The 20,910-nt window shown below is 53.2% G+C and overlaps 2 protein-coding genes across 5 annotated transcripts; one reads left to right on the top strand and one right to left on the bottom strand.

Annotated features, from left to right (window-relative positions):
• Positions 1 to 805: 805 nt before the first annotated feature.
• LOC133063656 (apoptosis-associated speck-like protein containing a CARD) lies at positions 806 to 2,137 on the bottom strand. The gene is made up of 3 exons (XM_061153297.1): positions 1,790 to 2,137; positions 1,505 to 1,561; positions 806 to 1,169 (listed from the first exon to the last, which is right to left on the bottom strand). Exons 1-3 carry the CDS (start codon positions 2,061 to 2,063, stop codon positions 913 to 915), a joined length of 588 nt encoding a protein of 195 aa, XP_061009280.1. The 5' UTR covers positions 2,064 to 2,137; the 3' UTR covers positions 806 to 912.
• On the top strand, positions 1,486 to 19,593 carry TRIM72 (tripartite motif containing 72). 4 transcript variants are annotated; one of them, XM_061153293.1, is made up of 9 exons: positions 1,486 to 1,622; positions 9,482 to 9,655; positions 11,217 to 11,303; positions 11,723 to 12,119; positions 15,147 to 15,242; positions 15,343 to 15,573; positions 16,038 to 16,060; positions 17,693 to 17,811; positions 18,902 to 19,593. In XM_061153293.1, the coding sequence occupies exons 4-9, from the start codon at positions 11,730 to 11,732 to the stop codon at positions 19,504 to 19,506; spliced, it is 1,464 nt and encodes a 487-aa protein (XP_061009276.1). In that variant the 5' UTR covers positions 1,486 to 1,622; positions 9,482 to 9,655; positions 11,217 to 11,303; positions 11,723 to 11,729; the 3' UTR covers positions 19,507 to 19,593. The 4 variants fall into 4 exon arrangements, with proteins under 4 accessions (XP_061009276.1, XP_061009275.1, XP_061009277.1 ...); XM_061153294.1 differs by lacking the exon at positions 1,486 to 1,622 and adding an exon at positions 6,667 to 6,843; XM_061153295.1 differs by lacking the exons at positions 1,486 to 1,622; positions 11,217 to 11,303 and adding an exon at positions 6,674 to 6,843.
• Positions 19,594 to 20,910: the final 1,317 nt, after the last annotated feature.

The raw sequence follows: 20,910 nt of genomic DNA on the forward strand, positions 1-20,910 counted from the left end.
TCTGACTTTGGTGTCTGCCTGTTGCTTTGCATCCACCCCTCCAAGCCAGAAAGAATTGGGGTGCAAAGTGTACCCAGGATGTGGTCTTAGGATGCTGGTTCCGTAACAGCCTCTGGAAAGACTCCTTAAGGTGCTGTTTTCTAGAAGTAAATACTATTTTCTTTTGTTGACACAATTCCATCAAGAGAAGAAACAGCTGCTGGAAGTCATTTCCTGAAGTTTTGCTTTTGTGTTTGGCTTGTTTTCTGGGCAAAGTGTAACCTATAATCCCTTTTGGCATGGGGTGGGAGGGAGCAGCCAAGCCCACTGGTGTCTATGCCTGAAGGAACCCTAGGAATACTTGCTTTGTGTTCTGTTTAGACGATACTCATATCATTTCTCCTGAAAATGGCTCTAATTTTGCAGTTTTTTCCCTATGAAAAAGAGAAGCTTTGTAGACCAGTCTGTTTCTAAATGCATCTGTCAGATCTTGTTCAGTCCCTAGTTGTGTCTGACTCTTGGTGACCCCATGGACTTCGGGATGCCAGACTTCCTTGTCAAATCCAGCCCCCCACAATTCCAGGCCCTTTGTTCATACCTATTTTAATTTTTAGACGTTGGCCACAAGGTTGACTCACAGTTCATACGTCTCAAGGGCAGACCCTTTAGGGTGGCATCGAAGGAGCCACCAAATGGTGAGTGAGGGACTATTCCATGTGACTGAGGCGGGAAGGGTGAAGTGTTTGGGGAGCTTGCTGTCCTGCGCTTGGATATGTAGCTCAGGCCCACATGTGCTTCCAGGCTGCAAGTAGGAAAACACACCACGTACAAGTGGGATTTTCATGTATTGTGTATGAGAAAATCAGAGACTCCAGATAAGTTGGCTGGAACAGCCAGGGGTGGTATGTGGGAGCCATTGCTGGAGAAGGCGCCTTAGCTCTGCTCCAGGTCGTCCACCAGGTAGGGGTGGTTGTCCCTCAGGGCCTGGAGGAGCAGATCCTTGCAGGCCAGGTTCCAGGCTGGAGCAAAGCTGAAGAGCTTCCTCATCTTGTCCGAACTGGTGCGCTCCGCCCGCACTGCCTGGTACTGATCCTCTGTCAGGATCTTCCCGTACAGGGCATCCAGCACCCCATCCACGACTGTGACCCGTGCAATGAGGGCTGCCCGATGCTGGTCCACAAAGTGTAGTCCTGGGGTGAGAGGGAGGAGAGGGGCAAAGCTGGCACCCAGGGTGGGCACTGGAGCCTGTCTGTCCCTCTTGAACACTTTTCCTTCAAATTGCCCTGAATGCAACCCTAAGGGGCAGGGCTCAACAGGACCTACATAGAGTGGGATGCGCTTAACCTTACCTCCTTTTCAGCCAGACTTGGCCCCAGGAGTGTGAGTAGGTGAGTGGGAAGAGTTGGCCTAACTGCACGCCCTGAATGCTCTTGGCCCTGACAACAGATTTAGGCTGTGCAGGGGTGCGGTGGGGCGGGGCTGGTGAGGTGCCCAGGTAGGTGAGGTCAGGGATTGAAGGCCTTACCTGGCTTGGCTGTCTTCTGGAGAGGGGCCCTGACCTCAGCTGGCACGTTTCTAGGGCCTGTAAGAAAATGTTCAATGGTGTCTCCAAGTCTTTCTGAAGTCTCCGCCCGGAAGCCAAGGTCAGTACCCAGGGCGGGAAGCCTCCCTCGCAGGAGAAGCTTTTATGAAGGGGTAGGAGGAACAGGAAGTGAAAGCGCCAGGAGAGGCAAAAGTTGGGGCTGGGAGGAGGGTGCAGATGAGGGGAGACTGGCCTAGACCTCGGGGAGTGTGGCGGGGGCGCGCTTACCCTTGCTCATGGCCTCCTGCAGCTGCTCTGCCACCTCCTGCATGCCCATGTCGCGAAGCACAAGCGCCGTAAGTTCGGCGCCGTAAGCCTCCAGGTAGTAACTGACGAGCTTGTCGGTGAGGTCCACGGCGTCCAGGGGCAGCAGGGTCCCCCGGGGGATGCGTCCAAAGCCTTCCCGCAGCGGCACTGAAAGCAGCTTCATCTTGAACTTTTTGAACTCGTCTGCGGTCAGGTTCTCTAGCGCATCCAGGATGGCATCGCGCGTGCACCCCATGTCTCCGGGGTCCTCCGCTGCAGCCGCCACTTCCGCTCACTCTGGGTGTCTGCCGTTTGGAAAGCCTGCTCTGGGGCGGGACCAGAAACTCCCCGCCTTCTCCCAATTCCTGTCTCTGCCCCAGAACGTTGCCCTGGGTTAAGACTTCCGACTACCCTGCGCCTTCCCATCCTCTCCTGGCCATCGGGGGGCGCCCAGATCGCATCCTTTGGCTGATCTAAGGGGGGGGGGGGGGTGCCCAGATCGCGTTCTTTGGCTGATCTCTGAGGAGTGACCCAGGAGACCAGTGGAAAAGGGCTCATGGGTGGTGCCTGCCTCTCTAGGCTTGGACTAGCTAGCCAGATCAGGAACCTGGTTTACTGGGGCATCAGGGCTTTGAATCATGGAATTTTAGAGCCCTGAAATCTCCGTTTCCCTAAATCTTAGCATCCCCACTCACATGTCATAGAATCAGAACCCTAACAGCCAGAACCAGGTAGCTTCCCAAATTCCACAAACTGGGCAGAAATGACGTGTCAAAAAGAGGGCAGAGGTAACTATGTGTGTTTTCTCTCTTTGAGCCTCAGTTTCCTGATCTACAAAATGGGGATGATAACACTCCTTTGTCCACTTTGTAAATATTCCAACATAACATGGGCTACCTGATGGTGCCTGAAAAAAGTGTGTTAGTTGCTCATTTATGTCCAACACTTTACGACCCCATGGACTGTAGCCCACCCGGCAGCCATTCCCTTCTCCAGGGGATCTTCCTGACCCAGGGAGTGAACTCGGGTCTCCCACATTGAGGGGAGATTCTTTACCATCTGAGACACCAGGGAAGCCTGATGGTGTCTGAAACCTTGCCAAATACTTCCTGGGAGAGCTAGGATTTGGTCCCCCAGAAACTGAATTTCTTGGGGATTGATGACAAGAGACACTTGTAATGGTTGAGAAAATTCTTTACTGAAGGGAAAGTCATGGGTAGAGAGTCATTCTGGGGTCAAGGGACTTGACCCAGAAGAATACATGCAAGGTGGTGTGGGCTGGCATTGGAGGCCAAGCCGAGGCTGGAACCGTTCACTTGCCTTTCACGTGGCTGGGAGGGCCCTGCTGCCCTGCCCCTGTGGACCACACCAGCCTGTCTTGTACCACATCCTGCCCCAATTCCGTCTCTGAGTTCCGGCTACATTGTCCTTTCAGTTCCGCAAATGTACCAGGGTCCTTTGCTTCTCCAAGCCTTGGCATATGCTATTCCCTTCACCCGAAACTCTCTTCCCTCACTCTTTGTCTAACAAACTTTCAGATTTTAGGTCTTAAGGTAAATGTTACTTTCTCTGGAGACCAAGTTCAGACGCTCTCCAATTCAAAACACCTGCTACTTATTTGTAACTTTTATAACAATTGTGACTAAATTGCAACTAGCTCTGTGTATTTGTTTAGTATCAGACTTCCCTGACAGGCTGTAAATGTGCTTGTCCAGCTCATTGTTATAATATGCAGCATCCAGAACAGTGCTGGGCCTATAGGAGCTCAATAATTTTTTTGTGGGATCAGTAATGAGTGGAATAGGCCTCATGGCTCAAGGGAGATACCAGTAACTAAAGGTGTACCTTCCACAGAGTGAAAGTGAAAGTCACTCAGTCGTGTCTGACTCTGTGACGCCCATGGACTATACAGTCCATGGAATTCTCCAGGCCAGAATACTGGAGTGAGGAGACGTTCCCTTCTCCAGGGGATCTTCCCAACCCAGGGATCGAACCCAGGTCTTCTGTATTGCAGGTGCATTCTTTACTAGCTGAGCCACAAGGGAAGCCCTACCTTACACACAAGCTCTTCAAAAAGAGGCAGTTTTGGGAATTCCCTGGCAGTCCAGTGGTTAGGACTTGACGCTTTCACTGCTGTGGGCTTGAAGCCATACAGTCTCCAGTTTTAATCCTGGCTGTCTTTCCTAGGTGGGTATGGGAATCCTACATTTCCCCCTCTCAGCTGGGTTGTAACGATTGCCATTCCTCCTAGTGCTGTGATCCTGACATTATTAGACATTTATTCACTTAATGGGGACCCATCTCCCCACCAAAACATGAGTTCTAGGAGAGCAGGGACCTTGCCTGGTTCACTGATGAATCTTCAGCATCAAGAGAGTGCCTGGGAGGACTTCCTGGGGGTCCCGTGGTGAATCCACTTGCCAATTCAGGGGACACGGTTCCATCCCTGGTCTGGGAAGATTCCACGCGCTGCAGGCAGCTAGCCCATGTGCTCTCAGGCCCGGGCTCTGCAACAAGAGAAGTCACTGCAAGGAGAAGCCCACGCACAGCAACTAGAGAATAGCCCCTGCTGGCCACAACTAGAGACTAGCCCCTGCTTGCCACAACTAGAGACTAGCCCCTGCTTGCCACAACTAGAGACTAGCCCCTGCTTGCCACAACTAGAGAAAGCCCACGAGCAGCAACAAACACCCAGCACAGCCAAATATGAATTAAAAATAAAATAGAGTTTGATTTAAAAAAAGAGTGCCTGAGACAGCAGATGCTCAGTGAAGATGTGCTGAATGAAGAAATGACTGAGGCTGTGTTTATGTGCAACACGTTGTATTCAAGAGCTTCTGGCAGAGTAGCAGGGCCTGCTCCCCATCCCTGTGCATGCTGCCCTCCATGGGCTGGACTGGGGAGTACTATGTACCAGTATCCTCACCATGGGTGGCACTTATGGTCCAGAAGCCAGTGTTCCCTGAGCCTCTTCACTGATTTTTGTGCACTGTGGCCAGAAGGCTACATCTTCCTAGTCCACATATTGATCGTGTCCCTCCTCTGCTTGAAAACCTCATATGACCTCCTCAGTGCCCCCAGAATCAAGTCCAAGCTCTCTGGCTTGGCCTTTACGGCTCTCGCTAACGGCCTCAGCAGCACCGTTGGCCTCTGGACCTCTGCATGTGTAGCAGTTGCTCTCTGCTTGGCCTCTTTTCCCTCCTGGTCTGCGTGATATGTTCCTGCTCTCCTCCAACATGCATCAGGAGTCACTTTGTCTAAGAAATAAAAAAAAAATGAGCCCTGTATATAGTCTGTGATCCTTCACATGCAGTATTTCTCAGCCTTCCAACAGTCCCCTTGGGATAGGGAACAGTGGCCCTATTGTACAAGTGAGAAGAGGCTCAGAGAGGTTGGAGGACTTGCCCAAGGTCACATAACTGAGGGATCATGCAGGTTGGCTGGCTGGCTTCTGGGCCTGGCCTCTGTCTGCTATTCCCAGTTGGCTTTTCTGTCCTCTCTGTGCGAAATGAATTATTCCTTGGCCACACTGGCTGGCGACCCCATGACCCCTTTCTCACTGTTTGTCATACAGTGTCTGGTCTCTCTGCTTTCCTCACCAGACGGAGGGCTCCTTGAACATTCTTTCAGGTCCACAGCAGGCAGCACAAGACTTTGAACAGATTCCACCTCAATGAGACTTCATGAAATGACAAACGAATCCGAGAGTCTAGAATCATAGACGCCTATCCTTCATCCAGGGGGTCGAAAGAGTCAGACACGACTGAGCACAAATGCATGCACATGCACACACACACACATGTAACTGAATCACTTTGCTGTACATCTGAAACATTGTAAATCAACTATACGTCAGTAAAAAATAAAAACTTTAAAAATTAAGAAAAAAATAGTATTAAAGATCTCCTATATACTCAACCTCATGGTAGGTGCTGTAGAAGATTAAGTAACAGTAGGTTCCATTTTTCAAATTTACTATATTCCAGGCATGTGCTAAACAATTAACATGCATAACCTCATTTAATCCTCCCAACAGCCCCATGAGGTATGTGTGTCTATCCCCCTACACAGAGGAGGAAACAAGTTTTCAGAAAGCCCTCTGGAAGCCTGCCCTGGTGGTAACATGAGGGAATACAGATGGAGCCACCTGACTCCTGGGCTCAAATTCCAAACTACGTCCTAAAAGTACCACTTTTGTTTTCAAAAATTGACAAATTGCAATGCAACCTCAACGTACACCAACAGAGGGATGGATAAAGAAGAGGTGGTACATATATACAATGGAATATTACTCAACCATAAAAGGAACAAAATCGTGCCATTTGCTGAGATGTGGATGGACCAAGAGATGGTCACCCAGAATGAAGTAAGTCAGAAAGAGAAAAACAAGTATATCTTAACGCATATATGTGGAATCTAGAAAAATGGTATAGATAAACTTATTTGCAAAGCAGAAATAGAGACCCAGGCGTAGAGAACAAAAGTATGGATACTAAGTGGGAAGGGTAATCACTACTATGTATAAAATAGATAACTAACGAGAACCTACTGTATAGCAGAGGGAGCCCTACCCAGTGTTCTGTGGTGACCTAAATGGCAAGAAAATCCAAAAATCCGAGAGGATGTTTGTATACATACAGCTGATTCACTTCGCTGTACGGCAGAAGCTAACACAACATTGTAAAGCAACTATACTCCAATAAAAAGGGAAAAAAAAATTGTATGTTTATGACAAAAAAATGATAGATTGCTTAGAGAGATAATGCATCTGGGAACATAAGCCTCCTCTACACTGTCCGACACGCCCTTAGGAGGGCAGATGTTGCAATACTAGAAAGGATAATGTTACTATTCTCCACTTGGCAGAATGCTCCAGAAACTTAGAGAGCACATTCAGAAGACCCTGGAATAGTGGGAAAAACAAGTGACAAGGGGCATCAGACCCTTTCAGATTTGGCTCCCAAGTCCTCTGCCTCTTCTCTGTGTGACTCTGTGGTCACAGCCCTTCTCTGGAGTCTGCACTCACCAGGCCACAGGTATTGGTGCTCTGAGAACAGTGACTTCTCTAGGGAACCCCCAGGAGGTAGACCCAGAGCGGGCTTGTTCTTGGAGATTGAAGGGTGGCTTTCCCTTGTGGGGATGGGGGATAGGAGTCCTGGGCAACTCTCTGGGAAGCCATGGGAATCCCTGCTCCCTTGACCCTCCTTTTCTGGGGGAAGTACTCAGAGTTCTGAGCTTTGACTCCTGGCAGGAAAGAACCACCAGGTCTCACCTCAGGCCAAGCTTCTTGCCCCCTGCACTAAGCCAGACCAGCTGGGGTTGGTAAGATGTTTCCTGGGTGTGACCTGACCCCCTTGCCCCCAACAGAAGTAATTCTTTGATTGCTGGAGCCAGATTGCACCCCTGGGGCCAGAAGGACCACAGACTGCCAAGACATGGGGCAAGGCATTTAATCTTTTTGTGCCTCATGGCTTCAGTTAAGATAGGAGCAATGATGGGATTGTTATGAGGTTATAAATGGATTAAGAATTGTGTACTTCTTGGAACAGGGCTAGTACAGAGTCTGTGCTTTTGTCATTGTTACAGTTTTTTAGCTTCAGTTTCCCAATCAGTGATGTGGGGATGGTGTTACTGACCCTACTGGAGTGTAAGGAAGATACATTGGAAAAATTAATAGTAATAATTGTAATAATATCAATGTCAACAATACTGAACATTTTGTATGGGCCTGACATTGTTCAAAAAGTTTTCTATGAATTGGCCTGTTGAATCTTCATAACAATCCAATAGTCTTGATAGTAATCCTGATGTGATCCCTATTTTACAGATGAGAAAATCAGGTTGAATGACTTGCCCAAGGTCACACAATGAGGAAAGAGCAGTCAAGATTTGAATGTTGTAGGGACAGTCGTCAGGGGGCTTCCCAGGTGGCTTAGTGGTAAAGAATCTGCTTGCCAATGTAGGAGATGCAAAAGATGAGGGTTCAATCCCTGGGTCGAGCAGATCCCCTGGAGGAGGAAATGGCAACCTAGTCCATCCAGTATTCTTGTCTGGGAAATCCCATGGACAGAGAAGCCTGACGGGCTACAACCCATGGGGTCCCAAAGAGCTGGACATCACTGAACACACACACACACACAGAGTGGCAGTCATAGCTTCCTAAATCCTTGGTGCCAGAACACTCTCCTCGGTGTTCATTCAGTTTACTACCTATTTAGTTTTTTATTCATCCAGATAATAATTTCATCCTCATAACAAACTTCCAGGCATGAGGGTTTATTATCCTACTTATCCTTATATTGTAGCTGAAAGATGCTGCAGGTGTGCGCTCATCTCCACCTGCTTCCTGTTTGGAGAAGTGGAACTTTCTTGGATTTCTCAGGGTTCTGGGAAAAAGCCCTACCACCCTATTTCCCTATGGCTACTCACATAACCAGGAGAATTAAATCTGTAGTCATGTATATAGTTAATTGAGTTCAGTTCAGTTCATTTGCTCAGTCGTGTCCGACTCTTTGCAACCCCATGGACTGCAGCATGCCAGGCTTCCCTGTCCATCACCAACTCCCAGAGCTTGCTCAAACTCATGTCCATCAAGTCAGTGAGGCCATCCAACCATCTCATCCTCTGTCATCCCTGTCTCCTCCTGCCTTCAATCTTTCCCAGCATCAGGGGCTTTTCCAATGAGTCAGTTCTTCGAATGAGGTGGCCAAAGTATTGGAGTTTCAGCTTCAGCATCAGTCTTTCCAATGAATATTCAGGACTGATTTCCTTTAGGATGGACTTGGTTGGATCTCCTTGCAGTCCAAGGGACTCTCAAGAGTCTTTTCCAACACCACAGTTCAAAACCATCAATTCTTTGACGCTCAGCTTTGTTTATGGTCCAGTTCTCACATCCATATATAACTACTCAACTAGATGGATCTTTGTTGGCAAAGTAATGTCTCTGCTTTTTAATATGCTGTCTAGGTTGGTCATAGCTTTTCCTCCAAGAAGCAAGCGTCTTTTAATTTCGTGGCTGCAACCACCATCTGCAGTGATTTTAAGAGCCCAAGAAAATAAAATCTCTCACTGTTTCCATTGTTTCCCCATCTATTTGCCATGAAGTGATGGGACCAGCGCCATGATCTTAGTTTTTTGAATGTTGAGTTTTAAGCCAACTTTTTCACTCTCCTCTTTCACTTTCATCAAGAGGCTCTTTAGTTCCTCTTCACTTTCTGCCATAAGGATGGTGCTATATAATACAGCTATTAATATAGTTAATTGCTCTGATCCAAAAGAATCATAAAACCTCACTTATCTCTTCCTGAGACACCCAAATGATTACAGCCTGAACAAAGTTCCCAGATTAATCCCCCAAGGTACCAGGAAGCCTGGAGCAGCTTCCTAAGATGGCCAGCATGCAACATGCAAGAACTTAACATGCAAGTGTTTAAGGAATGAGGGACTTCCCTGGTGGTCCAGTGGTTAAGAAACTGTCTCACAGTGCAGGGGGCATGGGTTTGATTCCTAGTTGGGGAGTTAAGATCCCATCTGTGTGTGTGTGTTCAGTCACTCAGTCGTGTCCAACTCTTAGCGACCCCGTGGACTGTACCCACCACCCGCCCCCCCCAGGCTCCTCTGTCCATGGGATTTTCCTGGCACAATAATGAAGTGGGTTGCCATTTCCTCCTCCAGGAGAAAGATCCCACATGCTGCGAAGCAACTAAGTCCAAGCACCACATCTAAAGTGCGCCATAATTTAAGATTCCAAATGATGCAACGGAAGATTCTGGCATGCAGCAGCCAAGACCCGATGTAGCCAAATAATTAACTAAAAAAAAAGAAGGAATGAGCCGCAGAACTTAAGAGGTTAGTCACAAAAGAGAAGGTGTGCTAGGAGCTCTCTGGCTTCTGTGGAGATTTATTTACTTGCCAAAAAGTTGAAGTGTGATGACCTTGAAGAAGGGGAGCAGGGGACAGCTGCCTCCTCCTTTATAATCAGGGGAAATAATTCCACCTTGTTTCTCACCTATGGTGGGGGTGTCTGGTTACTCTCGTGGGACAATTGATCTGACTGTTATGGAAACTCAGACTAACAGAGACAGAGAGTGGTCGAGGGGGAAATAAGTCCAGGAAAAGGCTGAGAGGTCAGAAGAGAAGGACAGAGTGAGTCCTTGTGATTATTCATTCATTGAGTGTTTACTGAGCAACTGCCGTGTGCCCCAGACTTTGTTGGAAGTTGGAGAGGAGCAGTGAACAAAAATTATCTTCTGGTAGGAGAAGACAAGACAAGAAACTAACAAATGAAATATGTATGTGTCAGATTGTGATAAATGTTATGGAGAAAAATAAATTGAGGAAGGAAGATGTGAGATTTAAAATCAGGGAGTTAGGAAAAGCCCCACTGAAAATGGTGACATGGGGGAATGATCTGGGGGGGGGGGGGAGGTGGTCACGCCATAACTGTGTTTTATTTATATTTTAATGTGTTAGTTTCTGCTGTACAACAAAGTTTATCAGCTCTAACTATACATACATCCCCTCTCTCTTGAGCTGCCCTCCCATCCCCTCATCCTACCCCTCCAGGTCTTCACAAAACATCAAGCTGAGCTCCCTTGCTATGCAGCAGCTTCCAATAACAGGGTTTTCAAGAATGTTCCATGCAGAGGGGTTAGAAGTGCAAAGGGCAAGGCTGGAGTGAGCAGGGGGAGAGGTGAGCGATGAACAGGTTAAGAGGACTTTGGTTTTTATGCTGAATGCAATTTACACTGAGATCTGAAGGATAAGCCTTGAGGCTCCCAGAGCAGGGTTGAGTTTCGACCTCCGGCTCTGGATTTTGTTCATTCATTAATTCAACTGTCCCTCTGTCATTCCTTTCCTGAGCACTTAGGGAGGCCCACGTGGCCCCAGGGCTTGTGCTGAGCACTGGAGACTCCAAATGGGGAAAGACCCTCCCCTCAGTCCTGCAGGAAGGAAAGCTTTAGGGGTTGGAGGAGATTCTGTCCTGTGCCACTCCATGCCTTAAGTTTGGGGAATAAGTGGGTGATAAGCTGGGGAGGGGGCCACAGGCAGGGAAGAGGGGAGGCTGGAAATGGTGAAGTTGGGGAGCAAGCGGAGACTCCTTCCAATCATGTTTGTCTTTTCTGTGGTTTCAGAGGCCCTGTCTCTCTGCTAGCTCTGAGTTCTGGCTCCAGGCTGGGCCGGGGACAGCAGAGTGTGATGGGCCAGGACAGGTGGCCCTACCATGTGACGCTTGTCCGCTGACCGCTCAGTCCTCACTTTTAGAGCGGTTTCCAGAAGTGATGAGAGGGGATGGGCCAGGCAAGCTATATATAGTCCTGGGGCTCAGCCTGGGAGGGTCTGTCTGTCTGCTATTCACCGTGCACCCATCACCATCCTTGCTCTGAGCTTGGTACTTGCTTCTCTTCAGACACAGCTCTGAGCCGCCTACAGTTAGGCTTGACCTTGACTGGGCCTCTTGGGAGTCTCTTTTTAGCCAAGACCTCCAACCAGACCTGTGAGTCCTGGGGTCCTGGTGGGGGATGGTGGCTGGGGAGAAGGGGAAGGGGAGGGACAGGGGGACAGGGGCTTGCTGCGAGTCCTGGAGGCAGGAGAGAAGAGGAGAGGGCAGGGACTCTGGAGAATTTGGGGTTGGGGCTGAGGCCAGGGGCCAAGTCAGGGGAAAGACACTTGGGGGTAGGACGGTGTTGGAAAGCCAGCCTCAAGTTTAGGAACGGTGGGGGTTGAGCCAGGTCCCTGACAGGGGCTGGGGCTGAGAACTGCGGTGAGACTGCCTTTGGGCCTGAAAGGGAGTTTCCCTTTCTCCCCTTGGCCTGAGCCAGGGTCCCTCTGTGTGTGAGATGAGAGGCCTCTAGAGGTTGGGCCCGGGGCGCGGCCCCCGACCGGGTCTCCCTGACAGACCCCTCCTCCACGCAGGCCCGCCATGTCGGCCGCGCCCGGCCTCCTGCACCAGGAGCTGTCCTGCCCGCTGTGTCTGCAGCTGTTCGACGCGCCCGTGACGGCCGAGTGCGGCCACAGCTTCTGTCGCGCCTGCCTGAGCCGCGTGGCCGGAGAGCCGGCGGCGGACGGCACGGTGCTCTGCCCGAGCTGCCAGGCCCCCACGCGGCCGCAGGCGCTCAGCACCAACCTGCAGCTGGCGCGCCTGGTGGAGGGGCTGGCGCAGGTGCCGCAGGGCCACTGCGAGGAGCACCTGGACCCGCTGAGCATCTACTGCGAGCAGGACCGCGCGCTCGTGTGCGGCGTGTGCGCCTCGCTCGGCTCTCACCGCGGCCACCGCCTGCTGCCGGCCGCCGAAGCCCACGCGCGCCTCAAGGTGCGGGCCCCTCCAGCGGGGATCCGGGTCGGATGGGATGGTTGGACGGGTCGGGGTCGGGCCGATCCGGCCTCTGAGCTTCAGGGCCCGGGGCGCCTGGAGGTGCCTGGGACGCGGGCGGGGCGGTGGGCTAGGGAAGATGAGCTGAAGGCGGAGCCTGGCGGAGACCAGAGCCTGGAAGAAGCGCTCCGAGACTGGCCTCGGCTAGACGAGCGCGGCCGCTGGAGCGCACGCGGGGATGCGGGAGGAGCGCAGCGGCAGAGCGGAGTCTGCCTCGCTGGGGCCCGAGCGGAGGACAGGGTCGGTGCCCGCGGCCCACGCGAACAGGCTTGGCTGCTGGGCGTAGCCCTGGATAAGAGGGGCCTTGTTGGCCGGGACCGCCACGCTCCCGCGCTCCTGGAGCTGCCAAACTTGTAATGGCCTGACAGTTACCAGATGGAGCCTCACCCAAAGGGACCTGGGAGGCCAAGGCACGCCTGTGCACGCAACTCAGTGCACAGCCCCGGGGTGGTACCGAGACCCAGGTGCAGGCTGTTTTTGTGGTTGGAGCTGGAAGTTCTGAACGCCTCCAGACTCCACACACGGTTGTGCGCGCCCCGAGGTTTGCCATCTCCGCGGATGCCGACACTGGCAAATGCAGACGCAGGCACACGCTGGCTCCCCTGGCGTACGTGTGGCAGATCACACGCGTGTAGAGCTACAGGAGTGTATGTGTATACACAGGCCCAGGGAGATATGTCATGAAGCCATTTATAGGGTTGTTGGAAGAATAAACGACAGGTGCAGGGCCTGGCGGAGGCGGCGTCCGGGGCTTGGAGCAGTCCACGGTCTCTGCGATGGAGAAGCTGCCACTCTCTTCTCCAGGCGGCTGTTGAGGGTGGTGGTGGTGGTGGTAATCTTTGCCCATAAACGTCAGCGTTGCAAGACACTTCTCCTTGGTCTCCAGGCTTCTAGATGGGGTAGACCCTGCCCTTAAGCCCACCAAATCCTCCAGGGGCCCAGCCTCACCGTCCCTCCCGCTCCAGCAGTGCCAGTCCCTCGGGGTGCTCGCTGGTAGTCTCCTAGGCAACTGCAGGAGGCTCCACCTCCCAGGAGCCCACCCAACCCAGGCTCCCCTCTGCTGGTGACCCTAGAACTCCTATCCTCACCCATCTTTATCTGCAAAAAGAGAAGAGTGTCCATGAGGTGGAATGGGGCACCAGAAAGCCCAGGAGCCTCAAAGGGTCAGGCGGGTTGGGACAGTCTTTCAGAGTCTGCATCAGTCCACCCTAAGCCCCAGGGAGGGGGTAGCTGGAGGTCTGAAGTAAAGATCCCTGGAAGGAGGGGGAAAACTGAAAGTGTGTCTGACTCTTTGTGACCCCATGAACTGTACCCTACCAGGCTGCTCTGTCCATGGAATTCTCCAGGCAAGAATACTGGAGTGGGTTGCCATTTCCTTCTCCGGGAACCTTCCCAACCTAGGGATCGAACCCATGACTTCCACATTGCAGGCAGATTCTTTACCATCTGAGCCACATGGGGGACAAGAAACCTGGGGTAGGGCAGAACACCTGGGTCCTTGGGGAGGAAGAGGTCTGGAGACCACGTGCCAAGACTCAAGAGTGGTTGAATGGGATCTGCTGGGCAACCAGGGACTCACAACCCCCAAAGTCATGCGGCCTCCCCCTGCTTGCCTCGGAGTAGAAGGACACCAGCCTCTCGGTGAGACCCATCATGCACTGCATTGAGCACTGTTCCCCACACCTCCTCACCAGGGGATGCTCCAAGAGCCTTCTTTGTTCAGCCCCCAGCCTCTAGGGTGCCATCATGCTTGTCCCCATGGCTCAGCCCTGTCACCCATGAACCTTAGATGGCTGACAGCCTCCAAGGCCACGCTGCCCTGCAGCAGACAGGGTTGTGGCCCTGGAAGATGTCTGGGGATGGAGACTGACCTGGCAGCTGGCCACAGTAGCCCATGGTCCAATTTCAGTGAGGACTCATAGCAAACAGTGCCTAGAGGGTCTCCTAGTTTCCTTTAGAGGAGGTGGGGAAGAGGCTGCCAATTTGTCCCAAAAACCACAGGTAAGGTAGGTGGGGGATAACCGTTCCCATTCTGCAAAAGAGGAAAATTGAGGTTGGAAGTCAGGGCAACAGGACTGGAACAGTCTTGATTCCAGGGCCGTGCACCTCCCAGCAAATTGGCTTTGGCTGGAGGTGTTAGGAACTCCCCTATGCCTGCATTTCAGGATCCCAAACTGAAAGATCTAGAATAGGAGCTGGCCCACAGGTTTGTTTGGTTTGTCCATGCAGAAGACATTGTTTTTAAGCTTTTGGCCATGCTTGATCCCATGCACTGCCGTGGGATCCACCTGCAATGCAGGAGACCGGGTTCAATCTCTGGGTTGGGAAGATCCCCTGGAGAAGAGAATGGCTACCCACTCCAGTATTCTTGCCTGGAGGATTCCATGGACAGAGGAGCCTGGTGGGCTACAGTCCATGGGGTCACAAAGAGTTGGACACAACTGAGCAACTCATACTACACTACTATCCTCAGAGCCTACAAGTGTGCAGGGAGGCTGGTTAGAGGGTTTTGCTAAGATTCTGCTTTTAGGTACAGGGTGAAGGCAGGAATAGGAAGAGGCTGCCTGTCTCCTGTACACATCCTCCACTAACCCCTGAAACCCGCTATTGTGCCAAGCCCTTACCTCTCCGGGGGAGGAGACCCAACTACATCTGTGATCATCGTCTTCCCAAAGATCTATGCTGAGGGGCTGCCTGCTGGGGGGATGCAATCAGGGAAGACAAGGCTGGGGAGGACTTAACAGAGACAGACAATGGAGGGCGAGACATTCCAGATCTCAGAACCGGTACTGGCAAGTGCCTGAGACCAGCAAGTGTGTTTGGGGAATGATAAGTTACCAGCCTGGCTGGAAGAGGAGCTGGCATTGAGGCTGAGCCAGAGAGGGTGGGTTAAGGCGGGGAGGTGTGGGTTTGGTGGGGGAGGTGGGCGGTAGCATCACTTCTTTATATCTGCCCTCCCCCCACCAGACTCAGCTCCCACAGCAGAAGATGCAGCTGCAGGAGGCATGTATGCGGAAGGAGAAGAGCGTGGCCCTGCTGGAGCATCAGCTGCTGGAAGTGGAGGTGAGGGACTCGTCCCAGCAGAGCCCGGGGACTGGGGGTCCAGGCTGGGGGCCCCCAGTCAAATGCTCTTTCCTGTCTGCTCCCCCCCCCCCCCCGCCAGGAGACAGTGCGTCAGTTCCGGGGGGCAGTGGGGGAACAGCTGGGCAAGATGCGTTTGTTCCTGGCTGCCCTGGAGGGCTCCTTGGACCGTGAAGCCGAGCGAGTGCGGGGTGAGGCGGGGGTCGCCTTGAGGCGGGAGCTGGGGAGCCTGAACTCTTACCTGGAGCAGCTGCGGCAGATGGAGAAGGTGCTGGAGGAGGTGGCAGACAAGCCACAGACAGAATTCCTCATGGTGAGCACTGGATGGCTTCCCTCTGGCCCTCAGCCAGGGTTTAGGCTTTGGAGACCTCATTCTGTTGTCACATAGGGACCCCGAGATCCAGAGACAGGCAGGGATGAGCCAGGGTCACAGACCGAGGAGGGGTGCGCCCCAGGTTGGCCCTTATGCTTGTTTAGGTGGAGCACTGCACAAGGACGCTGTATCTAAGAGGGCATTATTTGTATCATAGAGGTTGTAGATCTGCATTTTTATTAGGATACTTTTTTATCAGGTAGAATTAGTTTCTTGAGGAAGGCGGTAGTTTTTTCTAATTCATACAGTAAAGGGCTAGGGGTGGCCTTGAATTCTGGGTTTCCTTTGCCTTTTCTGACTTTTCCTGACCCCGCACCCAGCATTTCTGTGTTCTGCCCCAGCCTCAGAAGCCCCCAGTGTCCCCACTGCCTGCTCATCTCCATTCTCTTTTTCTCTCTTTCCAGAAATACTGCCTGGTGACCAGCAGGTGAGATCAGCCTGGCCCTGCCCGCTTTCCCACCTTGCCCTTGTCTGCCAGGGACACCGGCTGGTTCCTCCCGTTCAGTCGATGGGGATTCCCCCGCCCTTTGTGTGGACATGAACTTGACCCGTCTTTGTCCTCAGGGACCTCCCAGACCAGTGCTGGAGACAGATGCGGGCAGGGACACAGCCGTCACTCAGTGCTGCTGTTCGGGGGGGTGGTGGCGGGGCCAGGCTTTCCAAAGGTGTGCACGTTAGAGCTGGATGCTGAAGGAGTGAACAGGCTTCCCAGGTGGTGCTGGTGGTAAAGAACCCGCCTGCCGATGCAGGAGACGTAAGAGACGTGGGTTTGATCCCCGGGTTGGAAAGATCCCCTGGAGCAGGGCATGGCAACGCACTCCAATATTCTTGCCTGGAGAATCCCATGGACAGAGGAGGCTGGTGGGCTACTGTCCATAGGGTTGCAAAGAGTCAGACATGACTGAAGCGACATAGCATGCAAGTAGAGGGTTGGTGGAAGAGCGTTGGAGGCAGAGGGAACAGCAAGTGCAGACTGCTAAGAGGAAGCGAAGATGAAGCTGGTGTGGCTGGAGGGGGTCAAACTGTGAAGGGGGTAGGAGCTAGACCTTATCCCAAGAGAAGGCTTTGAAAAAATTCTGGTAAAATTTGGCAAAATTTTGATAAAATTCTGGTAAAATCTGGCTTAGTGGTAAAGAATCTGCTTGCCAATGCAGGGGGAGTGGGTTTAATCCCTGGGTCAGGAAGATCCCCTGGAGGAAGAAATGGCAACCCACTCCAGTATTCTTGCCTGGAAAATCCCATGGACAGAGGAGCCTGATGGGCTGCAGTCCAGTTCAGTTCAGTTGCTCAGTTGTGTCCATCTTTGTGACTCCAGGGACTGCAGCAAGCCAGGCTTCCCTGTCTATCACCAGCTCCTGGAACTTGTTCAAACTCATGTCCATAGAGTCAGTGATGCCATTCAACCATCTCGTCCTCTGTCGTCCCCTTCTCCTCCTGCCTTCAATCTTTCCCAGCATCAGTGTTTTTTTCCAATGAGTCAGCTCTTCGCATCAGGTGGCCAAAGTATTGGAGTTTCAGCTTCAGCATCAGCCCTTCCAAATGAATATTCAGGACTGATTTCCTTTAGGATTGACTGGTTTGATCTCCTACAGTCCATGGGCTCGCAAAAGAGTTGGACATAACTTAGAGACTAAACAACAAAAACAACAAAATATACATAACATAAAATTTACCATTTTAACCAATTTTTCTTCCCTCCTGCGTGGCTTGCAGGATCTTAGTTTCCCAACCAGGGATCGGCAGTGAAAGGGTGGAGTCCTAACCATTGGACTGTCAGGAAATCTTACCCTGGTTTTTTTTTTTTAAGAGTACATTTTAAGTACAGTGGCATTCACATTGTTGTGTAACTATCACCACCATCCATCTCACACCTTTTTCATCTTTCCAAACTAATGAAAACAGAAGGGCTTTAAACCAGGGTGTGATGGGGGGCACATCCTGGAACTTGACCACAGCTCCTGCCTCCTGTCTTCTGGGCACTGCCCCTGCCCTCCCCCAGCTCTGTGCCTCTTCCAGGGAGTCCCTCCACCGACCCTTCCTCCCCTCTCCCCACCCCCAGGCTGCAGAAGATCCTGGCAGAGTCACCACCACCGGCCCGTCTGGACATCCAGCTGCCCATCATCTCAGATGACTTCAAATTCCAGGTGTGGAGGAAGATGTTCCGGGCTCTGATGCCAGGTACTGGGAGGGGCTCACCCTGGGTTTGTGCTTGTGATGGTGTGGTTGATGGGAGGCCCCAGCCGCATACAGAGAGGCCTCTCAATCCCAACTGGGGAGGTCACCCTAGAAGGTGCCCACTGCCCCTTTCCCTCAGGGTTAGCACCCTTGTAACCTGTGCTCAGAGAAGGACTTTAAAGGGCATGGGGTTTTCAGGTGGGTGATTGACATGGAGAGGGCATTGCTTTGTTTTTGGCTGTGCCACTGAATCTTAGCTGGGGCATGAAGGCTCTTCCATCTTCACTGTGGCATGTGGAATCTTTAGTTCCTGGCTGTGGCATTTAGTTCTCCAACCAGGGCTCAAACCTCAGGCGCCCTGCATTGGGAGTGCAGAATCTTAGCCACTGGACCACCAGGGAAGTCCTGACAGTAAGTCCTGCTTACTGAAAGGATGCTACTGCCGGCAACAGGTGAAGCTGGGGCCTGGGTTTGAGCCCTGCATGACTCACGAACCATCCCTGCCCCTGCTGGCCAGTGGGGATGATACCCCCTGCTAACTGGGAGCTGAGGACCTGTGGAGCTGGAACCCTGGGGTCACTGACTCTGGCCTGTGGCCGGGGAGACCCAAGGGCTCACTCATCCTCTTCTCTGCAAGAGCTAGAGGCCATCGGGGAGCTAGAGCTCCAGCAGATGTATACTTGGCCTCACTGGGGGGAATGGAGGGACCTCTGCTTTAGCTAAGAGAAGACTAAGGCCCAGAGACTGGTCAAACCTGACTTGGTCACACAGCGGGGTGAGGTTGAGACTAGCTTAGGACCAGGCTTCCTGACTATCTCCTGCTCTAAGGCCTTAGATGGTGAGTGCCACGGCCCTGTATCCACTTAGTCCTCCCCACAACCCTGGAAGGAGGGAATTATGGTCTCATTTTACAGCTGAACAAACTGAAGCCTTGAGAGGTGTGGCCTTTGGCCCGAGTCAGTAAGCCGAGGCGGGGATCACTGCCCAGAGATGCTGGGAGGATGAGAAGAGCTGCGCCCCCGACAGGCGGGTTGGGAGAAGGCTCGCAGGGAAGCCCACCCGCAGGGTCTGACCCGCTTCCTTCTGGTGGCAGCGCTGCAGGAGCTGACCTTTGACCCGAGCACGGCCCACCCGAGCCTGGTGCTGTCCAACTCGGGCCGCCGCGTGGAGTGCTCGGAGCAGAAGGCGCCACCGGCCGGAGAGGACCCTCGCCAGTTCGACAAGGCGGTGGCGGTGGTGACGCACCAGCTGCTCTCCGAGGGCGAGCACTACTGGGAGGTGGAGGTGGGCGACAAGCCGCGCTGGGCGCTGGGCGTGATCGGCGCTCAGGCCGGTCGCCGCGGCCGGCTGCACGCGGTGCCCTCGCAGGGGCTCTGGCTGCTCGGGCTGCGCGACGGCAAGATCCTGGAGGCTCACGTCGAAGCCAAGGAGCCGCGCGCGCTGCGCACCCCGGAGAGGCGGCCCACGCGCATCGGGATCTACCTGAGCTTCGGCGACGGCGTCCTCTCCTTCTACGACGCCAGCGACCCCGACGCGCTGGAGCTGCTCTTCGCCTTCCACGAGCGCCTGCCGGGGCCCGTGTACCCCTTCTTCGACGTGTGTTGGCACGACAAGGGCAAAAATGCGCAGCCGCTGCTGCTCGTGGGGCCAGACGTCGGCGGCGGCGGCGGCGGCAGCGGCGGTGGCTCGGAGGCTTAAGCTGCCCGTTGGGTTCGGGGAGGGGTGAGGGGCCCTGCCGGGCTGGTCGGGGTCGCCGGGGTTGCAGGCAGGGCGGAGGGGGTTGGGGACGGGACTCCAAACATTCTGAGAAGTTGGGGGTTGGCATGTGCCGGGGACCGCCAGCCAGGGGTTGGGGTGGTGATGGGAAGGGAAGACCTTAAGTCAGGTCAATGGAGAAACTCTAGCTGGGGAACCGGGAAGCCCCAACGATCGGGGAAGAGTTGAGATTGAGGAAGGGTCGGGGGGCTTGGGGAAGAGGGAGGGGAGGAGCTGAAGAACTCTGTGGGAGTCAGGAGGCCCGGAAGCCTCCCGCTCCTTTCCGCCTTGCGGGGCCTCTGAAGTCGGGTCTGGTCTCACCATCGTAAGAGGCCTTCCACTGGGGTGATTCTCCAAATGGAGCATATGCACCAAAATCACCTTTTCAGAGCACCTCGCAATGCTTTGGCTAAAGCCCAGATGGCAGAATTTCTGGTTCAGTAGGTCAAGCGTGGGTCAAAAGTGGGCCTTTTTAGCAAGTCCTCAGGGACAGCTGATGCTGCCTCTCACAAGCTGGATCACACCTGAAGCGTTGCTGACTCAGCTGGCCTTCTGTTCCGTCAGCTCCCTCTTACACAGAGTTATCACGAAGCTGTCAGCCATGAGGCATAGAAAACCCAAAATACATTCCTCCAGGCCACAGCCATTTAGAAACTGTCAGAGCCTGTGTGCAAAATTGCTTCAGTTGTCTCAGGCTCTTTGTAACCCTGTGGACTGTAGCCCGCCAGGCTCCTCTGTCCATGGGGATTCTCCAGGCAAGAATACTGGAGTACAGGGGATCTTCCTGACCCAGGGATCGGACCCACGTCTCCTGCATTGGCAGGCGGATTCTTCGCCGCTAGTGCCACCTGGGAAGCCAGAGCCTTTGCTGGGTGAATAAACCAACCCCCCCATTTATTGCCCTTTGCCTCTGGATTATGTTGACTGAGTGTCTCAGACGTGGAGGACAGCCCCCCCCCCCCCCCCCAATTGCTAACCAAGAGAAAGAGCCCTGCCCCGGGGGCCTGCTGCTTGAGAAGGAGAGGAAGCCCCCATCTCATCACCCTCCCTCCCCGAGTTGCTTCCTTACGTGTGAACATTTTTTTTAGGCCTTTGGGCCTAAAATAACCACTGAAGCCAAGAGTGGGAGCCCCTCTTCCCTGGAGGGAGAGGCTTTGGGGATTCAGGCAGGTGGGACTTCTGCCCCTCCCATCCTAAGGAAGGATGAAGGCCTGGGGCCATTTGCTGTCACCAGTGGGGTCACTGCTGCTGCTGCTATGTGAGGTCTGGGGCCCCCTGGCAACTGACGCCAGTGTGGGAATTTTCTGGGGGCGGAGGGCGAGGAAGGTGTAGGGTAAGAAAGGCCTC

Source organism: Dama dama, chromosome 10 (assembly GCF_033118175.1).
Source record: "Dama dama isolate Ldn47 chromosome 10, ASM3311817v1, whole genome shotgun sequence".
Taxonomy (NCBI): domain Eukaryota; kingdom Metazoa; phylum Chordata; class Mammalia; order Artiodactyla; family Cervidae; genus Dama; species Dama dama.

Excerpts from the sequence above, each read along its gene's own strand:
- LOC133063656 (XM_061153297.1), bottom strand. The coding sequence starts at position 2,063 with ATGGGGTGCACGCGCGATGCCATCCTGGATGCGCTAGAGAACCTGACC. Across the intron at positions 1,562-1,789 it reads GCAGGAGGCCATGAGCAAGG|GCCCTAGAAACGTGCCAGCT; the intron begins GTAAGCGCGCCC and ends ATTTTCTTACAG. Across the intron at positions 1,170-1,504 it reads CCAGAAGACAGCCAAGCCAG|GACTACACTTTGTGGACCAG; the intron begins GTAAGGCCTTCA and ends CTCTCACCCCAG.
- TRIM72 (XM_061153292.1), top strand. The coding sequence starts at position 1,579 with ATGGTGTCTCCAAGTCTTTCTGAAGTCTCCGCCCGGAAGCCAAG. Across the intron at positions 16,061-17,692 it reads TACTGCCTGGTGACCAGCAG|GCTGCAGAAGATCCTGGCAG; the intron begins GTGAGATCAGCC and ends CCCCACCCCCAG. Across the intron at positions 17,812-18,901 it reads GTTCCGGGCTCTGATGCCAG|CGCTGCAGGAGCTGACCTTT; the intron begins GTACTGGGAGGG and ends TTCTGGTGGCAG.